This window comes from Pseudochaenichthys georgianus, chromosome 7, assembly GCF_902827115.2.
Source record: "Pseudochaenichthys georgianus chromosome 7, fPseGeo1.2, whole genome shotgun sequence".
NCBI classification, from domain to species: domain Eukaryota; kingdom Metazoa; phylum Chordata; class Actinopteri; order Perciformes; family Channichthyidae; genus Pseudochaenichthys; species Pseudochaenichthys georgianus.
The window spans coordinates 16595325-16620837 of record NC_047509.1 but is presented as its reverse complement, the minus strand read 5'-3'; the positions used below and the strand labels follow the sequence as shown (position 1 = coordinate 16620837).

The 25513-nt window shown below is 45.5% G+C and overlaps 1 protein-coding gene across 2 annotated transcripts; it reads left to right on the top strand.

The window, feature by feature from the left end:
- Positions 1-164: 164 nt before the first annotated feature.
- On the top strand, positions 165-24972 carry mybpha (myosin binding protein Ha). Of its 2 annotated transcripts, XM_034088080.2 has the most exons (14): positions 165-402; positions 1592-1738; positions 2002-2067; positions 2436-2570; positions 2979-3146; positions 6970-7058; positions 7165-7360; positions 7725-7864; positions 8401-8560; positions 14182-14318; positions 21158-21344; positions 21730-21786; positions 24319-24356; positions 24615-24972. In XM_034088080.2, exons 1-12 carry the CDS (start codon positions 201-203, stop codon positions 21756-21758), a joined length of 1656 nt encoding a protein of 551 aa, XP_033943971.1. In that variant the 5' UTR covers positions 165-200; the 3' UTR covers positions 21759-21786; positions 24319-24356; positions 24615-24972. The 2 variants fall into 2 exon arrangements, with proteins under 2 accessions (XP_033943971.1, XP_033943972.1); XM_034088081.2 differs by lacking the exon at positions 1592-1738 and having other exon boundaries at positions 166-402.
- The last annotated feature ends 541 nt before the right edge of the window (positions 24973-25513 follow it).

Here is a 25513-nt window from a genome sequence, read left to right as displayed (position 1 = left end):
TTTTTAAACAAGCCAGGGTTTGTCCTGACTGCGTAGGTCATGGAATCCCTAACAGAGATGAGGATTTGACTCAAGTAGGGAGGGGGTTTTACAAGTCAGAGGATGGGTGGAGTTGTCTACAAGCCCCCCAACCCTGACGCTATATATATTAGTGAAGATCCCCCTAGTCCCTTTAATACAGAGGACTATCCATCAGCACGATGCCAAGCAAACCTGCACCCATGAAGAAGTCCCCGGCTAAGAAGGCGGCCGAAAAGGCACCTGAGCCCGCCCCGGAGCCTGCCCCGACCCCCGCAGAGGCTCCACCTATGGACGCTGTCCCGGCTGAAGCTGCTCCGGCAGCCGAGGGAGAGGCAGCAGCCCCCGCCGCAGAGACCCCCGCTGCTGAAGAAGGCGCTCCAGGTACCCTCCTGGGACCGTAAACACTATGCTAACTGCGGAAATCCCACCTGACATAGAATGCTTGGTGCTAAACTAACTTTAATTTGACTAATATAAGATATGAAACGCGAGCTCACAGCATACGCGTTAATCGACTGTGGGTAATATTATGTATCTACTAGTTACTGAATTACTTGTTTGCTATTTAAAGTTTACGAGCACAGATGATAAAGCTAATACTTGTTTGTGTTAACGAATAAAAAGTCAGATAATATAATACAGTTCAGTATAAAAACAACCGAGCAAGGGAAAGGGACAAACAGAAAGGTATTAACAAGACAAACGTAAAGAGAAATTAATTAACGTAAATATTGGGCTTTCAGAATTTCACATTTAACTTTATTTTCTTGTAGGCTTATGAACCTATCTCTGTGAGATATTCAGCAAATATACGAGTAGTTTGAAAATAAACTTGATGAAAAAACAGAAGTTGTCTGAGTTACAAGAAATCGTCTACAAATATTGAATTTCCAAGATTCTGTGTAAACAGCCATCCTGAAGGTCAATCACTGGACAGATGGCTGTCTCTTAATGCTGGTTATCAGTGATTGATGCTTTCCAAATGAGGACAATATTTAACCTGTAGAAAACTGGAATGAAACACTTTCCCAAAACTTTGAAGAGAGAAAAATACCAATGATGACATTAGTGAATTGTCCTCCCGGATCTCGTGTACATTTATTTACCGACCAACATAACATCTAATAAACTTTTGTTATTAGTGACCCTTTTCTGGCCATTCATTTCAAGGAACGAGTAGCAGCACAAATTGCATCAGTGGTGGATGTTGTCGAGTGACTGGTATTGCTGGTTGCTTGCTAACCTTAACATGTAACCCCTAACTTCAGCTGATGGCCACTGAGGAAGGAGCTGACTCGACGATTCCTACTGAGGGTAAACACACACCACAGGTGGTCCACACACACAAGCTGTAGTGCATGATGTGTGTGATGGTGTCCCACTGTGCACTTCACATGGTGTGTATGTTATTGTCATTGAATAGCTTCAGCCTCACTGCTTTGTCCTACTGCTTGCGTCAGTGGAGTGTATCTTGATTTTTACAGATTGACGTGAGACTGATTGATTTCCTTCATGAGTAATGTCATAATGTAAGGCACTAATTGGCTTTTTAATGGCATTTTAACACTAGCTACTGAAGAAGGTGCCATTGCTGCTGATGCTCCCGCTGGAGACGCTCCTACTGCAGATGTTAAAGCTGCAAATGTTCCAGCTGCAGACGCTACCGCTGCAGATTCTCTTGCTGCAGATTCTCCTGCTGCAGATGCTACCACAGATGGTAAACATGAACCACCAAAGAGACAATAACACTTCTACTCAACCACAAAATACACTGCTTTATTGAGATCTGCTATCCCTCATGCTTTGCACATCTGTGATGCCCAGTGGATTATTAACAAAACTTTTCATTTCCTGATTTATTGTTCTGTCAAAGTCTGCATTTGCAGGTTGAATTCTTTCTATATGGGAAATATGCTCTGGATATTTATCTTTATTTCTTGTCTTTGTCTCTAAAACAAAATTCTGCTCATTTGATGTAAGCCGCTCCAGCTGAAGTCGCTGTAGTTGTGGAGCCGCCAAAGGCCCCGACACCCCCGCCTCCTGCAGGTAACACCAACATTTACACAACTACAAAGTTCTTTTTTTGTTGTTGCAAAAAGGCCACAAAATTAATTGGTTTCAGCAATTGTGCAAACGATCAACTGATTATTTCTTAGGTTTGTTGGCAAAACAATACATTGGAAGACCTTGTGTTTTTGGAAATTATTCATGGAAAATTGCCCTAAATGATAAATCTCTTAATCGAGACAATAATCTGCAGATTATTGATAATATAAATAATCAGAAGTTGCAGCCCTATGCATAATCATGCTGTAGAATGAAGCGTGTGTGAGAATTTTTTTGTATGTTATCCTTTTAATCTTACTGTCCACTTCAATCTATAATTATTCTCCACTGTTTCAAACCTCTTTCAGTCCCCACCAGTGCTCCTCTTAACGTATCTGTGGAAGATGTGAACGAAACCAACCTCACCATTAAATGGAACGAGCCACAGACCATCGGAGACTCTGGCCTGGACGGATACACCATCGAGTACTGCAAGGATGGAAGTAAGTCTGTGTATCTGTGTGTATGTCTGAGGCTGCACCTGTCCCCAGGGTGTCAGAGGGCAGATAGACTCATAGCCGTGTCCAGACCGTATACGGCAGGCAGCATTTCACCGGCTGTCACAGTATCTCCTCACACCGCTTTTAGAAGTACTCGTTTGCTCAGATGACAGCATGCCTTCTGAGATTTCCTCACCGATGCCAACGTGTACTTCTTATGGGCAGGTTGTTTGTGAACTTGTGTCACCAGGCGATAAACCAATTAACATGCCCCATTAAAGGATGTTTTACAGTTTGAGATTGTAGGTAAAAGTAAAAGAATATGTTGGCATCGAGGTATTATTACATGTATACTTCAACGATCAAACTGAACTGACAACAAACGTAAACAATAACTGTGTTTCCCTGCAGCAACAGACTGGGTTGTAGCTCAGAAGGAGTTGACCGTCGCTCACAGCCTCTGCATCCATAACCTGACAACGGGTGACCTGCTGCATGTGCGCGTGGTTGCTGTCAACCCCGCCGGCCGCAGTGAACCTGGGACACTCGCTCAGCCAGTGCCCATCCATGAGATTGGTGGTAAGTAGCAACCAATGTTTCACAACTGCACAGCAGACCACTTATAAGTGTTTACTTAAAGGAGTATTTCAAACAGCCCCAACTGTGACCTATATTCTATGTGTGGGGGGCTCAACATAGGTGTACCTGTGTCAAAAGCACTCAAAATGTCCAAAAACGTTTTTGATCACGCTACTAAATTGGCTCTGAAATTCCTTACAGAATCTCCCTCCCAAAATGTGTTCACATGTTCCCATTCACTGATGTAAACAGAATTGTTTAGATGTCTGTCCGGAACCTCTTTATCACATGCTCCCTGATGTATGTAACTTATGACCCATCCACAAAGTGCTCATGTGGCAGGCGACGAGGTAGAAGTGGTATTAACTGCCAGGGCCTAAGATGGACTGCACAGATGTATGCACATAAATCCCACAGGTGCAGACAAGCCCTATCATTAGCTGTAAATCATGTTTGCACTTAAAACACATCTTCAGTTATATGTTTGACACCACAAATAAGAAGGTCAAGTACTCAAAGTTTCGACACATTTTCCTTTAAAGAAAATCAGTAGCAACATGCTAACAAGGATAATACATAATGGTAAAGTTTATATAAATAGCACTTGTGTTTCATAAGAATAATATAAGATATAATAACTAAACATGGAACACATTGAATCAAATAGCAAGAGCAATATGAGGAAATACCAATAAACATTTATATATAAATATGTATTCACCAGTATAAATGTAAACATTGTTTTAGCACTGCATGTTGGATAGCAGAACCATCAGTTGTGTTTTGCATGACAGTATTAGCATTAATTGACAGGTTAATGTTTAAATGCAGAACATTTATGTACATATTAGGTACACACAATAAAACTTGACCAAAGAAAATAACTTGATCCAGACCAGGATCAAAAGCATTTCATCTTCTAGAGCCAGGATATGTTGCACTCTTGCATAAAGCCTTAAACATTCTGCGGTGGTTAACTGTCGGCTCTAAAATGGTTCTGCTGCATCTGTCTTCAAGATGATTTAATGGAAGACTGAGTCAGGGAAGGAACACGATTGGCTAATGAGCCATCTGGCAGCCATATTTTTGTTTTACGTGACCCCACTGTCACTTTTTCACCTACATTTATAGCGGTAGCTCTAGCTGTCGCGTGGTCTCTTTTATGTCTTGCAATAAAAAAAGATTCTTAAATTCTCATTATGCCCTTTTAAAAATTCACTTCAAAGTCACTGTAATGAGATGAGAGATATTTGCCAATCTCTCTATACAGGTCTATGTTAAGAAGCGCAGCTAATGGCTTCAAACCCCACATGGAGTCTCCTGTAAAGTCATCTCTCCTTTACTTTCTGCCATTGAGGGTAAAACCTTCCAAAAAATAAATGAAGTGCCCCCCCGTCAACCACGTCTTTCCTCATTAAAGCTGAAGTTAGTTTTGTTACTAGAGCCATATATTTCCATCAGCGCTAACAGACATACTGTAGTAACATTGACGTAGTGCAGCGGACCTGATCTCACACGCTCTAGTTCAGTGGTTCTCAACTGGTGGGTCGTGACCCAAAAGTGGGTCGCGGACCCGTTTCAAGTGGGTCGCAGATGTGTGAGTGAAGAAAAAAAAAAAGTGTGCATGCAGTCGGCGTTGGACTGGAAGTACCGGAGACCATGAACGGTTTTGAAAACTTCTGTCACGTAGTGATCATCTTCTCAATAAAACATATTTGCTGATGTTTTTCCGAGTCTTCTGGCCTTTGATCAGAATCAAGATTGTTGCCGGAAGTCCCCACGGAAAATAACTTTGCGGTAGAACTCTTCTTTATACATCCATGGGTACAACTTCAGATACAAATTAACACATAATGAAATATGACCCCCAGTTTGATGATTGACAGGTCAGAGAACAACGGGGGCTATCTACCCTTACCCACAGCATGTGGGCCTTTTTATGTTATGAAGTTCAGCTTTGATCATCTCATTAAACCTTATTTAAAAGCATACTTTAGTTCTGTGAAGGGATATATGCACTGTACTTCACTTTAATTAATATTGTATGCTGAAAAGAGTATATTTTACTGCACGATTTTTTGTTGAATAGATTTGAGTGGTTCAGAATTTCGGGTCGCGATCTATTGACTAAGGAAAAAGTGGGTCCCGAGGCCTGACCAGTTGAGAACCACTGCTCTAGTTATCCACTTTCAGAAGGGAAGCTTGGTCCCTGAGGGTATTTCCTGGTTGTGGTTAAAACTGCTGAGGACAAACAGGAAACTTAAGTGGAGAAATACGGTCATGGCATCTGGACTGCTGGACAACTGAGGGGAGCGACACATGAGCCTAATTGGGGGGGTTAATTCAGCTGTGTGTGACAGACAGACTGTCCTGAGCAGGCCCCCATCTCCATGTACAAGCCTCTTATAAAGACACGCTGTCCTGCATGTGCTGAAAGCCCCCCGCAAAGACACTTTATCCAGGGACAAAGACAGATTGTTTGCAGGAGCCCTTGCTGTCCGCTGGATGCTGTAATTCCAGCAACACTTCCAGGCATTGCTGGGAAGTGTGTTGATTAGCAGGGATTACTGTTTGAGCCAAATCTGGAGGCTGACATGATCCTTGTTGGGAGCAGAGTGTTCCAGGAGCCGGATCTGCCCCTGCAGCAATGATATGGTGACAAATGTTTGGACGAGGAAGATGAGACACTGTAGGCAAGAAACCTCGTTAGAAGGGGCCTAGAAAGATGCATAGGCATATAAGGACATTCTTTGTGGATGAGGAGGAACAGAAGCCAGAGCGGGGTGAGTGAGTTAATGGAGGTCAGCTGCTTGGTTTGATGTACCCAGTAAGCCCATATAGCTTTCCAGACATTTGCTGCTTAAGCAGAAACATGCTTCTCGACGTCCCTAATACTTAGCACCCTGCCATCCAGAATACTGGAAATATAAATGACTCCGGTCCCAACAACGGTGCCATTGCATCCATTTCATTTAATCCACAGTATAGCTATGGTAACCAACAGTTTCCACAAATAAGTTGGTTGTTTACAGTTTCCAATCTGTTGTACTTAAGTGTTTTTAAATGTGACACTCCAATCAGTTTGAAAGTGATGACGTCTTCCTGCTGCTTCTTTGTGCAGGACACGGGGGACCACATGTGGGGGTTTATCTGAGTTTCTCGTCACCTAAGCTATTTTAAGAGCTGCTGGATGCTGGGTCTTCCTCTTTTGCCCCTCTCTGCCCAGATACTGTACTTTTTCACCACACAGATGTGGATTCTTGGATGAAGTGTTGTCATTGAGTCTCGGAAATGTTAATAACTAGTGGGAACTTGTCCTTCAGAGTTGAAAGATGTTTAATTTACTATTTATTTGCAAGCTTAAACCAGAGAATGTTGAGCACTTTAGCTTTAAAATGTACTGATGAATTGAATATCGAAAAGCTGAGTATTCATTTACTGTTTATTGATAAATTGATCATTGGAATTCCCCCAAAATGTACTATCAAAACAATTTATATATAAGTTTTATATATTTATATAAGTTTTTAACCTGTATGAACTCATGAGATGAATTTGAGCTCGTTTAGTCATGTTCTCTTGTCAGCTTCGCCTCGTAGTGTCTGGTCTATTTATGTCTTGTTGACCTGTTTTACGTGACCTCACTTTGAAGACACAAAATTGAAGTGGACATATCACATGTTGTACATTGCTTGCTGGTAATGCTAGCTTAGGTGGTTAAGTGGATGATTTATGTATGTAGTTGTCCTAATTATGTCATTATCAAAAGTTAGGCAAAACTGATGATGGACGATGCAGTGGATAAACATATCTTGTTTTTCAGAACGTCCCAAGGTCCGCATGCCACGCGCTCTCAGAGCCTGCTGTGTCAGGAAGGTTGGAGAGCAGATCAACATGGTCATCCCCTTTCTTGTAAGCAAGCATGTTTAAACAATACCTGTATAAACCATCAAAATAAAATGCGCAGAAAACTCCACAGATTTTACGTTGCATCTTCTCTTTTTTTCAAACTCCTCAGGGAAAGCCCAAACCTGCGGTGTCCTGGCTTAAAGACGGTAAGCCGTTGGACACAAAGAGGGTCAATATCAGGAACAGTGACAAGGACAGCATCATTTTTATCCGCGCGGCGGAGAGGGACGACTCTGGTGTTTACGAGATGTCGGTCAAAGTGGACAGCTTTGAAGACAGATCCGCCATCGTCCTTCAGATTGTGGGTTAGTCGCACATGCTTATGTTTACACTCAAACACACATGGAGGCACATGTGAGTGCTTTGTTTGGACAGGTGTAAATGTGGAATTATTTCAGACCTCCCCGTTGAATCTACTCAGCATATCATGCTGCTAGCTTGTTGAAGACCCGTGACTCGCTCCAAGAAATTTTAAGCACATCACACCCAACAATTATGTCCTTCGACACGGCTGTAAGCTGCTACTGTTTAACTGTCTAGCCCCACGTTAGAGGCATTAGCGTACAAACATATGGTTTAATTTTGATCTGCGGAGAAAGCACCTTTCGTGCTTCGAGGAACACACTGGTTATTATTTAATCTTTTCTAAGTCCTTTCGTGTCTCCTCAGAGCGGCCCGGCAATCCTACCAGTGTGAAGCTGGTGGACGCCTGGGGCTTCAACGCAGCACTGGAATGGACCCCCCCCCAGGACAATGGCAACACAGAGATCACGGGATACACCGTCCAGAAGTCTGACAGGAAGACCGGGGTATGGCCGATCTGAACATACATTTCACAGGTTGCAAAAATAAAAGTATATTAGACACAAAGAGTTTAACAGTCCCACCATAGATACCTACGGCCTAAGTGTTGATGTAACATGTTGTAAATTATTTCATTCACTGAATATAGGGCTATTCCATGCATTCATTTTATAGACTTGTTTTGATCTTCCCACTACTGCTGGTGACCGACTTAATCATTAAACACTGTTTGAGTGACAGTAACTTCAAGATGTTATTATAAAGATTATTTGTATTATTAATTATATTAGTCCATCATTTTGTATATGTGTCTTAGGGTACTTCTCTCCCTTTCTTATTAATGTGGTGCCCCAGTCACTGCTGTTTTGTTTTTGCACCAATACAAAAACAAATCTGAAATCAAGGGAAATAATATTCTATCTAAAGATGTCAGGCTAATGATTGGTTAATTGATAGCTTAATGATGATAACCGATCCAATTAAAGTTACATGTTCGGTTGTGCTGTGTTAAAATGGACACCTGTTTTGTCTCGACCTGCAGGAATGGTTCTCGGTGCTGGAGCACTACCACAGGCTTACTGCCACCGTCTCAGACCTCATCATGGGCAACTCGTACATCTTCAGAGTGTTCGCTGAGAACCAAGTGGGCATCAGTGAGATGAGCGTTGTCACAAAGGGGGTTGCCACAATCTACAAGACAGGTGATCTTCTTCTTCAATCCTTAATTCTTCTTAGGGAAACGTGTCGACATGATGGATAATTTAGTGACAAGGCTGCAGTACAAGTGGGGACTTGAAGGAGCTGCAGTGAGTGTGAGAGAGTCTAGAGTGTGTGTGTTTAAAGTGAAGACTTGCGGAGTGGAAATGACCTTGGCACTGCTTCAATCGTGTGGGTAGGTCTCTTGGCTAGCGTCCAGCAACAACTGAAATAACTTTTAAGAGGCTCTGACAACATTAAGACAGCTGGCGGAGCAAATGTTACTCTTCCTGTGTGTGTCCTCGCTCTCACTTTTGATAATTGAGCCACTTCTTGTATCACTTTTCATGTAAACATGAAGCCTTCATGGTGTCGAACATGGTTTGACACCATGAAAATGTTTGGTGTTATTTGTATGATTATCCCTTCCCCCCACCTTTATGAATGCATGCCTACCTTCTTCCAAAGTAGGCATTTGCTATTTTCCCTATGAACACATTCAAAAGTATGATAAAGAGACAGGGATGGACATAAAAAAGAGTATTGAGAGACTGGCTCGAGGAACGTGGATTTGAAAGATAATTTGCTTAACCCTTAGTGCACGAGTGACTGGACCCTACACTCTTCCATAAGTGGGTCAAAAAGGACCCGTGTTAGAATAATGTGTTTTTATGCCATTTTTGTCATTTTGGTTAAGAAAAATCACTTATATAATACAAATATAATGTATCATTATTATTATACTGATAGGTATCAGATCTTGCTGTGTAAAATAATCTTCCTGAGAGGTGTCACTTCTGATGTAGTCTGTGTGGCCTACAGTGAATGTATTCCTGACAGCCACAGGTGATAAGAATCAAAGGTTCCCATAGGATTTCATAGAAAATGCATGGGGGTCATTTTTGACCCACTTATGGAAGCTTGAGGTAGTAATACAAAAACTATAGGTTACTTACCTAACCCCAGTTCCCAGAGTAACATGAAGTGAGATGTCTCACTATGGGATGCGCCTCATCCTGGAGCAAACAGAAGCATCAATCTCATTACGCCAATCCTGATTGGCTGGTGATCTTGACGTCAGCGTCAGGGAATTCACCCCCTATAAGTAGCTTGCGCCACAACGCATGCGTCATTCAAAATAAGCACCTCTTCTCGCTTCACCATAGCAAGGAGGGCCGTCTGGTGAGACATCTCACTTCATGTTACTCTGAGGCTGGGGTTACGTAAGTAACCTATAGTTCTCATTCATAACACTCCGTTCGATGTCTCACTATGGGATATTGTAGCTCACGTATTGCCAGACGAGCTTATCTCGAAAATCGCCAACCGATCAGAATTTTAACAGGTAGGACTCCGACTCAACCAGGTGCCCAGCACTGCTTGAGTCAACCTGGGAGTAGAACGCCCAGATTGTTAAAAGGCGGACACAAGTGAGCAGCGAGTAACAGCTCGCCGCTTGCACCAATGTCTTGAAAGGGAGACATCCTGGACAGAGTCAAGAAAAAACTCGCGAACCCGAGGGTGCCTGCGAGCTCTGACTTGTATGGGCCCCACAGCAATTGCTTCCACACGACAGTGGGAGAGCCGTTGCTTAGTAATAGGCTTGCCCTTGTAAGGGATAGCCCAGGACACAGGGGGCTTGGTCATTATGACAAAGCACCCCCGATCATGGTACCGCTCACGGGCCAGGCCCATAGAGCCAAGCGCTCTGGGTGTGGGTGAAAGATCGCCCCCCCCCCGCTTGGGACAGTATGTCCCTGCGTAGTGGGAGCTGCCAAGGCTGCCCGCACAGCAGCTGATATATCTCCGCCAGCCAGTACATTGCAGGCCAGTGTGGAGTTATCAGAATAAGTGTGTGGTGTTGCTCTCTCACTCTGGCCAGAGTTGGAGGTATCAGAGCCAGGGGTGGAAACGCGTACAGAAGGCCTGGGGGCCAATCGTGCGCGAGTGCATCCACGCCTAACGGTGCATTTAGATCACGCATCGAAAAGAACAGCTGACACTGAGCGTTGTCCTTTGATGCGAACAGATCCGCTCTGCCGTAACGAACCCACAGCTGGCTCACAATCTTAGGATGTAGAGTCCAGTCTGCATAAAGTGGTGCACCTCTGGACAGTAGATCTGCCCCGAGGTTCATCACTCCCGGTACGTGCGTCGCTCTCAGAGAGGAGACGTCTACCGCTCCATAGGATAAGTTTGCGCGCCAGTGTGTGTAACTGGAGAGAACGCAAACCCCCTTGGCGGTTAATATACGATATTGTGGTCGTATTGTCTGTCCTCACGAGGACGTGATGTCCTCTGAGGAAAGGCAGAAAGCGTCTTAGGGTGAGAAACACCGCTAAAAGCTCCAGGTAATTTATGTGCGCCCGCTGGAGGTCTCTGCTCCAGAGACCCCTCACCGGGCGACCTTCATAAATACCTCCCCAACCTGTCAGACATGCGTCCGTGGTGACCACTTTCCGTGAAAGGACAGCACCCATGGGCACGCCTCGTACTAGAAAAGTCGGGTGCAGCCAGTGGCGCAGTGCCCTTACGCATCTCACGGTAACCATCACTCTCCGCGCGCCATGGCACGCGGGGTTTAATTTTAGGGCGGCCACCCAGCGCTGAAACTCCCTCATGTGTAAGCGTCCCCGTCGTACGACCAGGATGGCTGACGCCATGAGCCCCAGCAATCGCAAGCATGATCTGAAAAGAACATGGAAAAGAGCAAGACAAGCTCTGAAAGCTTTCACTCTTTCCGCTGACAAGCGAGCTGAAAAGGGCACCGAGTTCAGGCGTAAACCCAGGAAGAGTATAGTCTGTGCGGGGCACAACATGCTCTTCTCTGTATTTATTATGAAACCCAGGTTGAGCAGGTGCTTAACGAGGACATTTGTCTGCGTAACAGCCTCCTGCTCCGACTGTGCGAGACGCAGCCAGTCGTCCAGGTAGGTCGCCAGGCGAATGCCCTGTTGTCTTAACGGGGCTATCGCGGCTTCCGTACATCGTACAAACACCCTTGGACTGAGAGACAGACCGAAGGGGAGTACTCTGTATTCATAACAGATCCCCTGAAATGCGAACCTCAGATATTTTCTGTGTGGATAATATACTGGGATGTGAAAATACCCATCTTTCAGGTCGACTGATGTAAACCAGTCATCTTTTCGCACGAGCCGCAGCAGAGATGTGTGAGTGAGCATTCTGAACTTATATTTGTTAAGATATTTGTTCAGAGCCCTTAGATCAAGTATTGGCCGAATTCTGTTCCCTCCCCGTTTGGGAACGAGGAGGTACTTGGAATAGAAGCCGCCCTGACTCTGCTCAGCGGGTACAATAGATATAGCGCTCTTTTCTAGGAGCAAGAGTATCTCTTTCTCCAGAATGAGGGCTGACTCTCCTCGGGCCTGCGAGTGCAGAATGCCCGAGAAGCGAGGAGGGGTGACAGCGAATTGGAGTCTGTAGCCCCGTGTTACTGTCTTGAAAACCCAAGCGGATGATGTGAGCATCTCCCACTGCGTGCTCCTTAAAGCCAGTGAGGATGTCACATCTCCTCCTCTCTGAGTCTCTATTTGTTGTGTTATGGGGCCCTCTAGTGTCTGAACACAGTGGTGCCCCTTATCAACAATACCCTAGCCTTCACAGCCCCAGCCGACACTGTCTGTGAAGGCACCACCGCTAACTGCATGCGCAATGCCGGTTGGGGCTCTAAGGGCACCACCGGCACGCGCATGCGCAGTGTCGGCTGGGGCTGTGAAGGCACCACCGCCCCGTTCCCGCGTGTCTTGCCGTCACCGGGTCCCGGCCTGCCAGGGCGCGGGATCCCGGTTCTATAGCCGTAGCAGATAGTGAGCCCCAGACCGACACGGAGAGGGGCTCACTCCCTGTGGCGGACGCCCCCGTGTCCTGACTGCCGGTCGGGTCCTGTTCCGACAGGCTAGCTTGTCGAGCTAACCTTCGGTGGAGGCACTTAACAGTGAAGCGGACGCAATGTCCGCATGAGCCAGGGTTGTCGATAGCGCCTCGGGCGTGTTCCAGCCCGAGGCAGGACGAACAGACCTGGTGTGTGTCTGCGCCCGATATCTTCAACCCGCAGCCGCAGAGTCGAGCCACCGAGTCCCTGACTCCTCTGGTGTGAGGGAGAGGGCCGTCCATCTTGGTCGCCTCGTGGCGTGGAGAGGGCCCGCTCTCGACAGGTGGGACGGGAGAAAAGATAAAACCACCTTGTCCTTAATCCGGAGAAAAGGACAGTGTGGGTCTTTTATTCCCGGAGAATACTGACTGGTGTGGCAGTATGCTCTTTAAATCCTTTCTTCCTCCGTGGAGAAGAGAAAAGAGAAAACTTTCTTGCTACCGTGGTGTCGGTAGAGAGGGAGCGAGCGAGCTAGCAACAGGTGTGCTGCTAGCTTGAAAAAATCGGACCTACCTTACTTTCTCGTAGAGAAGGGTGAGGTAGATTTTTAAGTACTAACGGCGTTAGTACTACCGTCTTCCTGCGAAGCAGAGGGAGTAGCCGGCTAGCGCCCGTCGACCGAAATTGTATTTTGGGTTCAGTCTGTGGACAGTGAAGCTTGCCCGGCTACTGTAGAGATGTGCTCTGAAGCGAGAAGAGGTGTTTGAATGACGCATGCGTTGTGGCGCAAGCTACTTATAGGGGGTGAATTCCCTGACGCTGACGTCAAGATCACCAGCCAATCAGGATTGGCGTAATGAGATTGATGCTTCTGTTTGCTCCGCGATGAGGCGCATCCCATAGTGAGATATCGAACGGAGTGTTATGAATGAGAACTACAATTTCTTAAAATGTATAACATTTTAATTAAAATTTGAATTGCATGATATCCAAAACATGTTTTTTGAGGAATAGTTGGAATATGAAATGATAAAAAAATGTAATTACAAAGATACTTCAAGAAAACCACCTCACCGGGTCAAAAAATACCCACTTATGGAAGCTTGGGGTAGTAATACAAAAACTTATATTTCTTAAAATGTAAATTAAAAATTTGAATGGCATGATATCCAAAACATGTTTTTTGAGGAATAGCTGGAATATGAAATGATAAAACATTTGTATTACAAATATACTTCAAGAAAACCACCTCACCGGGTCAAAAAATACCCACTTATGCATCTAAGGGTTAATAGCGATGTCAGAATTGGGAATTTTAAGAAGTTTTGACAGCGGGGGAAAGCGGAAGTGATTAGAGCGAGAAAACAGCAGAAATTCGAAAACAAAAGGGAAAGTGACTTCTGCCAAAGCACCACTGTTAGCCTATTGAGGTTAAAACTACTTGCGTGCCACATGGCTGCAGCTGCTGCAGAGTCAAAACTATCCCATGCCAATCATTCTCTTTTTGTACTACTTTATATATTAGGGCATAGTCGTCAGTCATACAGTTGACACAGATGACATACAGTATAATAAATTATTATTATTATTATGTCTATTTAAAACATCCCTCCCTGCCCAACCCGGAAACTAGAGGGTTGACCTGCAAAATGTTATAAACAATACATATAAAGCTAGTGCCAATGAGTCATACCATTCTGAAATAAATAAATACAAATTAAACAAAAGGAATAATACAAAATACCTAAATACAATAAAAATCAATCGTATTGTTGGTCCATTTGTTCACAGCTATTGCTTACACGCCTCCCGAGTACCTGGAGCGTGACTACAGTGAGGCCCCGAAGTTCACCACCCCCCTCAGTAACCGCAGTGCCACGGTGGGATACACCACCAAGCTGCTGTGCTCCGTCCGTGGAAGCCCCAGGGTCAGACACTCTCACACACACACACTGCTTGTACACACACTGCATGTTTCCCAGAAGCCCATTGATCCCTCTGCATCATTCCAAGGACTCTTACTGTACCCTTTCCAGGTTGCAGTTCATGTTTCCATCACCTATAGTATATATTATTAGTGTATTATGTATTCCTGGTATTCCTGACTGATAACTAATGCCAACAGGTAGCATTTTAACATAGAGAGGAGGGGGCTGAAGAAACATCTGGAAGAATCATGTATTGTTGGTATTTTCGAAGGTTGTTTGGGGATCCTCGATCATTAAAGCGTGAGAAAATTCCCATGAGTTATTAATGTCGCTGCTATAAAGATCCACTGTAGATGTGGGTTAAGGCTTGCACTGGTATGTCTATGTGAAGCTTCAGTATGTCTCTCACTGTCTTGGCGGCTGCCGCTCTGGTTAAACATATCTTTACAGTTGTCTGCCTGACGCAGACGGCTTAGGTTGCCAGCCGTGGTGCGTCCTCGCTGTCCTTGAATTCTCAGCAGGGACAGCAGCGGTTGAACTTTCCTTGCAAATGTATTTGAGACAAATCAAACACAACCTGATATAGAGTCATGCCACTCAGCTGTGGAATCTGAAATGTAAAGGACTGTGGGTCGAGTCCTTGTTTGACTTGTTTGAGATTATTGCATGTAGCAGCTTGGTTCTGGTACTGAAGCTTTGCATGAGTTGGTTGGTTTGTGAAACTGGACCTGTACAAAAGCCTAGAGGCAGAGACTTCGTTTTTTAAGTAGTTTGTACTTCTTCATCACCACTGACTACATCACTGTCAAATGTTGATTATGGATAAAAGCAGAACAACTTTCTCTGTCAACATAGCATACACTGAGGAGTTGATTACTTAGATTGACTAATTGAGCCATCAACACTAAGTGGACATCTAATATATATATAGGTGTCAAATATCTCCTCTTAGGCTGCGGCCACACGAGGACGAATTCGGTCGTTTGCGTTACTGTTTAGTGTCATATAGACCGTGCGGCCACACGAGGACGACCGAATACGGCACTAAACGACTGAGGAAACGATAACGGGTCCCAAGGTGGATAGAAAGGCATACGCCACTCTCTGGGGGGTCAAACGGCTCCGTGTGTGCGCCCTAGCCGAACATTTTCAGATCACTGATAGTGATTGCGCAATAGCCCTGCCTCTCCCCACCTCTTCTGCTCACCTCCGCTTACCCCACGCATCACTAAGCCACCAGGGTGGGAGGAGGGGGTCAGGAGGACGGGACTGAACTGACCGCCCAGGGCCAAGGCAGAGGACCAGGAAGGGGTCTCGGGCGGACGGCCCGGGGGTAAGGCGGAGTCCAAAAAGGGGGACTCGGGCGGACGGCCCGGGGGCAAGACAGAGTCCAAGGTGGGGACCATGGAGGGGCGAAGGCAGCGGCAGGAAGAGTCAGGGGGCCGGGCCCGAGGGCGAGGCCCGCTGCACTCAGGGGGCCGGGCCCGAGGGCGAGGCCCGCTGCACTCAGGGGGCCGGGCCCGAGGGCGAAGACCAGACAGCTCCGCAGGCCGGGCAGGAAGGCGCTGACGGGACAGCGCCGGAGGCCGGGCATGACCCGGTGTCGGAGCTGGTGGGACAGGCCTCGGCAGGATCCCCCACGGAAGAGGACCAGGACACGGGATTGGCAGGACCCCCGGCAGGAGAGCAGTCGGCGGGGCCTCCAACAGCACAGGACAAAGGGTTGGCAGGACCCCCGGCAGGAGAGCAGACGGCGGGACCCCCAACGGGACAGGACAAAGGGCCGGCAGGACCCCCGGCAGGAGAGCAGTCGGCGGGGCCTCCAACGGCACAGGACAAAGGGTTGGCAGGACCCCCGGCAGGAGAGTAGTCGGCGGGACCTCCAACGAGACAGGACAAGGAGCTGGCAGGACCCCCGGCAGGAGAGTAGACGGCGGGACCCCCAACGGGACAGGAAAAAGGGTTGGCAAGACCCCCGGCAGGAGAGCAGTCGGCGGGGCCTCCAACAGCACAGGACAAAGGGTTGGCAGGACCCCCGGCAGGAGAGCAGACGGCGGGACCCCCAACGGGACAGGACAAAGGGCCGGCAGGACCCCCGGCAGGAGAGCAGTCGGCGGGGCCTCCAACGGCACAGGACAAAGGGTTGGCAGGACCCCTGGCAGGAGAGTAGTCGGCGGGACCTCCAACGAGACAGGACAAGGAGCTGGCAGGACCCCCGGCAGGAGAGTAGACGGCGGGACCCCCAACGGGACAGGAAAAAGGGTTGGCAGGACCCCCGGCAGGAGAGTAGTCGGCGGGGCCTCCAACGGCACAGGACTAAGAGTTGGCAGGACCCCCGGCAGGAGAGCAGTCGGCGGGACCTCCAACGAGACAGGACAAGGAGCTGGCAGGCCCCCCGGCAGGAGAGTAGGCGGCGGGACCTCCAACGGGACAGGACACAGGGTTGGCAGGACCCCCGGCAGGAGAGCAGTCGGCGGGACCCCCAACGGGACAGGACATGGAGTTGGCAGGACCCCCGGCAGAAGAGCAGTCTGCGGGACCTCCAACGGCACAGGACATGGGGTTGGCAGGACCCCCGGCAGAAGAGTAGTCTGCGGGACCTCCAACGGCACAGGACCTGGGGTTGGCAGGACCCCCGGCAGAAGAGTAGTCTGCGGGACCTCCAACAGCACTTCAGTAGGGACTTTAGATGGGACTAGAGAAGGGACTAGGAAAGTGACCTGAGGAGGGACTAGGGAAGGGACTAGAGAAGGGACTACAGAAGGGACCAGAGGAGGAACTAGAGAACGAAACTCGAGAGGAGACTCGAGAGGGGAACTAGAGAGGGGACTTGAGGAGGGACTAAAGGAGGGAACTGGAGAGGGGACTCCAGAGGGGACTAGAGGAGAGACTAGAGGAGGGACTAGAGGAGGGACTAGAGAAGGGAACTTGAGAGGGGACTCAAGGAGGGACTAAAGGAGGGACCTCGAGAGGGAACTCGAGGGAGAACTGGAGATGGGACTGTGGCAGCTGGGGCCACATCTGGGTCTGGCACCAAGGCTGCTGGGACCGGGACTGGGGCCGGAATTGAAGCCAGAATCCTGGCTGAAAGGTCCGGTTCTGGAGCCGGAAACATGGCTGTAAAGTCCGGTTCCGGAGCAGGGACCGTGGCTGCTGGGACCGGCACTGGAGCCGGAACCATGGCTGCTGGGCAGGGAACCGGAACACGGATCCATGGCTGTGTGGGGTGGTACTGGAGCACGGTACCATGGCTATGTGGGATGGTACTGGGGCACGGAACCATGGCTGCTGGGGCCTGAACTGGGTCTGTAACCATGGCTGCTGGGGGCTGAAGTGGTTCTGGAACCCTGGCTCTTTGGGCTCGTGCTGCCAACCTGGCCTTGCGACCCCTTCCTTTAGGAGCCGTTTGGAGGCTCCGTGGACCTCCAAAGGCCAGACGAGTACCAGCGAATGGCTCCTGGACAGTAGCAAACACTGGGTGAGAAGCAGGGGCTGACGCCAGACGGACCACACCGATGCGTGTGGTGTCAAAACAGGAGTTGGGAGACCTGGGTCTGTCAGGATCGGGAAAACAAATTGTGAGGTAATCCAAAAGCCTGGCAGGTAAGAATTTCACCAAACTTTGATTCCTCAGTGTAAGGTGGACTGCTTCTGCCAGAGCAGCATCTCGCTGCTGAACCCTGACCGCTCCTATCCATTGATCAGAGCAGGTAGCCAAAGAAAACGTAAAATCCAATAATTCCTGCTCAAAAGGATCTGCTGGGCCCATATTTAAGGTCGGGTTGTAATGTTACGGTGTGTGAAGCAGGTAGGACCCAAATGCAGATTAACGTACAAATAATTCCTTTATTTCAAGGCTATGCTGACAAATACAGAACACTCACCGAGGACAAGCCAATACACAAGACAACCCGACAAAGAGAGACAGAAAACCCAGAACTTAAATACACCCAGAACTAATCACATAAACACGAGACAGGTGAGGAGGGAGGAGAAAACACATAGGTACCAGGTGAACACAATTGGGTAATCAGAGAGGGAAACCGACAGAAAGCAAACAGGCAGGAAACGGGGGTGAACACTTTACAAAATAAAATAGGAAACCCAAAGATAGAAAAGGACAAGAAAAATACCAACACAGACAAATCCTAACAACACTGATCATATTTAATATCACTTGTGTTATAAGGTGTGTTTATGAGCTCTGGCTGAAAGTGAGAGCCCATAAGGGCAGCAGAGGCAGGTCCAGCAGAAAGGCATTTATAGTGATAAGTGGCCTTGCTGTGTCTGGTAAAGAGCTGCCTGTCACATTCAAAGGCAGAGACAACATGTGAAGCTGTTAAAGATAATGGAGAGAGGACAGATAAACAGGGAGGACAAAGAAGAGACAATGATAAGAGGCGTGTTGTTCTGTAATGGCTAAGTAGAGATGTCGCTGTATCACAGAAGCTACTATTCCTGCCATCCATCCAGACTGCAGCGCTGTTATCAGTATGAATGACTATCCCTTTACCCACACACAAGGATGCCCAAAGATAGAAATATGATGGCACAGGAAAGAGATAAAGGAAGATGTAATAGTAGGAGAGAGGAGGGGATGGATTGGCTTGTCTTTACCTCTATTTTTCGTATTGGTTCCAAAGCAAAGTAACCCATGCAGCTGGTATTTGTATTAGGAATCATCTTCTGGGGACCTTTACTATTTGTGCCAAAGTTGTATTTCGGTCTGATGGACAGACGGCAGACACAACTGACCTATATTACGATCCACAGAGAAGCGCCGCTAGCTGGGATAAAAATGCATTACATCAAAATCCTCTCCATAAATCATCATGCCTTTGCACGCTGACTCCTGATTCCATGTGTTGATGCATTGATGCACGTATCCAAACTATGATCTCATTTCATCATATATTTTAGAGTTAACTGTTGACCTCATGTAGAACATGCAGCTCTGCCAAGATAGACAGCAGTAGCAGCATTACCATGTGTTTGAGGTATTGGTTTGCAACAACATCAGAAACATGGTGTGATGCCAAGGAGGAAAACCTTTCAATCATTTTCATCACCGTCCACCTTATCCACCAGAGAGGGCAATGGATATGGAGAGATCACCATACGACCCTAATTTTACCTTTACATGTTTGCCCAGCTTAGTTTAATCAAAACTAACTACTATATTTAAAGGTCCCCTATTATACTGTTTTTCATCAATATATTATAGGTCTCAGATATATACAAAACACGTCTCTGAAGAGTTTGGCTCCAAATACCAAACATATCACCCATTGTAGTATCCCATAAACCCCTCCGTTTCAGCCCTGTTTCAAAAGTGCTTATTATCTGTTGCCCCTTTCACACCAACGCGGTTCCAGGGCCGGTTCGGAGCTAGAGCCTGATAAGCACCGTTTTTTCCTGTTCACACCGCACCGGCTGTTCACACCAAACCGGCTCTTTTCCCCGAAACCCGGTTCTTATCAAGCACGAAAAAATGGTCGGTCAAAACGGGGGCTGAAGAGAAAAAACGGTTCCGAACCAGAAGAGAGCAAGCACGGAGCTAGAACGGGAACCGCGTATGAAAATAAGGAGCCACTCCCCACGCCCTTCTGCGAGATATTTGGTTAAAAAGAACACAATGGTGCTCTAGGAGGAGATTCAGGTGATAAGGGGGGGGGGTTACCTTGGTTGGTGATTGGCTAATGGTTACACAAGCCAAAAAAACATTATGACATCACAAAGTGGCCAAAATCTGATCAGCTCATTTTCAGACAGGTTTTTATAGAAATGGATCCGGACAAAAAGTGAGCAAATCTTTTTTCCTGAAACTTTCGGAATCTCTTTACACAGAGAGGACACATGTTGATGTATAAAAGACATGAAAAAGTGGATTTTGCATAATAGGTGACCTTTAATAAAATATAAGTTCAACAGCTTTAAAATGACAATCTACATCCTGGTACTTCCCTGAATAAGTTCAAACTTGCCTATTCATTTTAAAGACGTTAATTCAATTTAGTATTACACTTTGGATTTGAAAAATCAGCTAAAAGTTATTACTCCATCAGAGAATAATCTACTTAGTCAGAGACTGTTTGACCTTCTTTACCATCTAAATGTATATGTGAGTTAACAAATATTCTTTAAATAGAGGAAAAGGTGTCGTCAGCAGCAACGAATAACTACATTTGTTTTGCACATCATTGAGGAAGGAATGATACAAACCCTTCTGAATGCATCGGCTGACCTGAAATCTAATAGGCAGAGTCACCTTGCATGAGGCCGGACCGTGAGGAAATCCATGCAAGGACTGTCACTGAAGCCCAGATAGGCACATACTTGAGGAGACTTGTATTACTCCAATATTACTACCAAACTGTCCCACTCAGCACAGACTGTCTGAGCTGGCTGGAAGACATGTTGACAACATTACATTACATTGCATTTAGCTGACGCTTTTATCCAAAGCGACTTACAATAAGTACATTCGACCAGGAAGACACAACCTTGAGGAAAACAGAATCATATAAGTACATCAGGTTTCATAGGGCCAAGCATTTCAAGTGCTACTCAACTGGCTTTAGATAAGCCAGTCCTTTATTAGTATATAAGTGCTCTGTTAGCAGTTCTTTGTTAGTCATTCTATCGCTCGATAGACAGACTGAAAGACCTGTTTACTCCATGTTAAAGTATGACAAAGCAGTTCTGATAAACAGGTCTGAAAACTGTACAATGGCATCAATAGCCAAGATAAAGAATAAACAACACAAAATCCTACATGCATTTATTTCAGCTTAATACTGTATCCTGTAGTTGATAAATGTCTCCCCTCGTCTTCTCAGCCTCAGATCGAGTGGTTGAAAAATCAGATGGTCATCGGTAACGACCCCAAGTATCGTAAGCTCACTAACGAGGGAATCTGCTGCCTGGAGATCCGTAAGCCCGGCAACTTTGATGGCGGCATATACACCTGCAGAGCCATCAACCCCCAGGGAGAGGCCCTCGTCTCCTGCAAGCTGGAGGTCAAGCGTACGTATCTACACACACATGAAGGACACTGTTTTAAGTGTATACAGGCCAAATCTATTCAGCTTTCTCTTTAAAGGAATGATTCAACATGTAAGGAAATACACTCGTTTAATTCCCTGCCAACACTTCGTAGAAGATACCACTGTGATGTGCGCTAATTTTAAATCTGAAACCAGCAGCTGTTTAGCTTTAGGACAATTGGTATCAAGAGTTCACTAAGTGACAAAATGTCAAACAGTCTCTAAAATGTGTCTCATTTGGAGAATCTATTATTGGTACTAGTTGATGATTCCAGCTTCCTCACATCCAGATTATAACTGCAATAACAACCACAACTTAATTCAATTAAAAAACATTAATAAACTGCATACTCCTGTCCCTACAGAAATTATTCAGGCAGAGTCTGGCAAGTAGAAGGGGAAATAAACCAAAACCTCCAGAGGTAAGCGACAAAGAGAAATATCCACTCCTGTGCAAGAGTGTGACAATATTTGCCATATGTCACTAGTTGAAGCACATTCAATAGTTATATATCTTTCTCAAATGTTCTTTAATAATTAATTACACATATAATTGTAATCATGTGTTACTATTGCTAGTGCTCATTTCTGTTTTCATGCATGTATGACATTTATGATTTGCATTGTCTTAAACTCCTCGTCTAAAATCAAAACTACTTTAATTTGTCCTTCCCTCCTGCCCTCTGTATTCTACTGTGTGTGAGCCCACCTCTCCTCCCTCCGCTCCACCTTCCTCCTCTGTAAATCTTGTTCTGGATGTTGTGACACCTACTTTTGGATGTGGTAATGTGGCAGAGATTATTATCAGTGATAGAGAAATTCCAAATTTGCTGTTTTTACAGCGTTAACATTTCTATTTATACAGTCACTCATAGACAACCACATTTGGGTTTTGGTATTGGCCCTTTGATTTAAGCTGTTGAAATGCTCCTGTGGTGTAGCCTTTCACTGAGGCTTTGCTCACAGTGTCATTTCAACTGCTGACAAGGGAAGCCTTATTAAAGTGTGAAAAACACATGAAGTGGTGGGAAAGGATGGCAAGAGGTAAAAAGACCAAGAGAAGGAACAAGGGAGGAGGCATTTGAGCAGGAACGTGATGAGACAGATAACATGTAGGTAAAGGATGCCTGGGATAGTTGAAGGTTGTTAAAGAGTGAAGGATAATGGTCTTATCTTAGTGGAAAGGACATACCACAGGTTCTTTTTACGGTGCTGTGAAACACTATCTCTTTCCATGCCTGTTGTACATTGAAAACATGTCAGCAAGTGGCCAATTAAATGATATAATATGTTTTAGATTGCTCATATCGTTCCTCTGTCTTCCACTCTTCTCTGTGTGTCTCCTCTCCACCTAGCGACCAACATTTAAGTATAACTTGGTCCTGACTACAATGGAAGTCGGCCATTCACTACAATAAATTCATATAAGTTAAAAGCAGGCAATAACTCCTTTATTTCATGTACTCTTTAAGCTGCTTTAGTGTGATTAGTCCGTGACGATAGTGTCCGCGTAATTTAGTCATTATTTTAATTTCTACCTTGTTCTTTCTAAATAATTGTATTTACAAATTGCGAGCTGTATATTTTCATACAAACCTGTCCATAATAAATAAGTGCGAAGCCTTTAAAGAACCTTTTGGAGAAGGATGCGGTGTTAGGCAATGTGTTTTTTCTTTAAGTAGGTATGAGTTTAAACTGTTGTTTGTTTACAGAATAAACAGTCAAGTGATGTTTGGTTTAAATTTCATTGAATATTAGAATCACTTTGAATATTTTGATAGATAAGGCTGGTGATATTCTGTCAGATTTGGAGGGTTAATTATTTCACTGCAGCTTGATGGAATGACTTTCAGAAAACTAAATGTTTCTGTACAAAAACCCAAAATGGCATATATTATACAAGGGAATAAGATGTATCATGCTTTACGTCACAGACAATATTGTTGGCTAAATTAATTCTTTATTTGTTTTTTGGTCTTTTTGTGGGATCTGGAGACGATTAGAAAAATATAAATATCACCAGACTCAAACTTGAGTTCCTGTAAACACACACTATTACTGAAAGTGTACATTCAGATTGTGTGTATATTTAGTTGACAGTTTCAGAACGATAAAACTATGTCTAAATAAAATATAGCATTAAGAGGAAGCATGCATGTCATTTTGGGAATTAACCTCAAATATAGGGTCTCAACTCCTTCTCTCGATATCAGCAAATAAACCGATGAAGTTGCTATGCTACATGCCAACTACAACGATGACCTTCAGTACGGTCAGGGACACTTGTGTTCTCACACTATACCTCCAATGGGGTCACATGCCTGCCTGACCACCCCCCAACGCTGCTCAAGTGACCAGATCTTAATGCATGGTTGATGTGGATGGATGCATTCACACCTGTATTTACAGCTGTCCACTTCTGATCACGTTACCGAAGACGCACTTTCATGCTAAGTGTAAACTGCGGCGTATACATGACAAGATCACGTTTGTGAGTGTCAGTCCCATTAGGCACAGCCGTACATGGGGGGGGGGGGCCTCAAGGGGAAAACGAGAGGCAACGCAGCTTGCACCCTTAGGTGGGGGTGAGGGGTGATGTAAGCCAGCACTCCGCAGCTTCTAAAAGTTACTCCAGATGATTTGGCACACAGCCAAACTCCTCACATAACTGCAAGTCAACAGCAAGTGTGGAGTGATGTGAGAAGAAGGGAGAAAGGTCTGAGAGGGCAGAAACCAAGCCAGATAATCTTCAATGGAAAATATACATTGGATCTTTCTGTCTCTCTTTCTCACACACACACACACACACACACACACACACACACACACACACACACACACACACACACACACACACACACACACACACACACACACACATTCCTGTTTGAGGTGATTTTTACACCCCATGAACCTATTTAACTCTCTTCTCGCTTTAATTATGTTTCCACCAGTGTGTTTAAAGGACCAGCAGAAGTCCAGGTCTTATGTGGTGAGTGTACATTTATGTGTGTGTGTGTGTGTGTGTGTGTGTGTGTGTGTGTGTGTGTGTGTGTGTGTGTGTGTGTGTGTGTGTGTGTGTGTGTGTGTGTGTGTGTGTGTGTGTGTGTGTGTGTGTGTGTGTGTGTGTGTGTGTGTGTGTGTGTGTGTGTGTGTGTGTGTGTGTGTGTGTGTGTGTGTGTGTGTGTGTGTGTGTGTGTGTGTGTGTGTGTCTCTAACCCTTTCTGTGTGTTTCTCTTATCTTGTTCAGATTGTTTGAGGATGTGATAGAGAGCCGTGGCAGTGTGTACATACTGAAGAAAGGGACAGAACAACATACCAACATCTACATATCTATTTCCACCCCCACCCATCCCGACTCACCCACTCCTCCCAGTATTTGGGGAAGACCCACATTGCACAACCCATCCCAGTTTGCCAATTGTTGTATGTTATTTAAGTTGGTGACATGTGTGTAAGGCTATATTTAAAACCTTTTGTTCTGCCTGTGTCCATCTGCTGTTTGTTACAGTATATATATTGATATATATATTTACAGTGAATCCTTAGACATACTACTGCAATGACTGTATGGATGTTTAATACAAAAATAAAATTGTATTTTACTACATGTGTGCATTTCTACCAACATTTCACACAGTGCTACACTTACTTTTAGGATGGATAAAATGTTGCTAAGCATTGGATTTTGGGCTTTCAAGGGGTGTCAAGGTGCCATTTTGATTGTGTGGAAAAATCCGGTGTCTGTGAGTGGAATGATAAGTGTTTTCTTTCTTCTCAAATCATTGCCACATTAGAAAAACTGCAACATCTGTGCCATTACACTAAAGGAATAATAGAGGGAGTCCAAATATGTTTGATATCTCTCAATCTCTGTACATGTTAGCCTATACCAAATTGATAAGCATGCCTTATTGCCACCAGTGTTATGTGGTGTTTTTTGTGCAATATGGGTAAACTGACCCTTTAAATGAATACTCTGGTTTCACTCACCATTCTTTGCTGCCGGTGTCTTTACACGCCACAGATTTGTTCATTTTTTTACACAAAACTCGTGTCTGTAGCAGTTTTGTGTTTTATGTTTGAGCTGAAAATGAAGGTTTCAGTTATATAGTAACATTTTCAGATCAGGTATGGGTTTATATACTC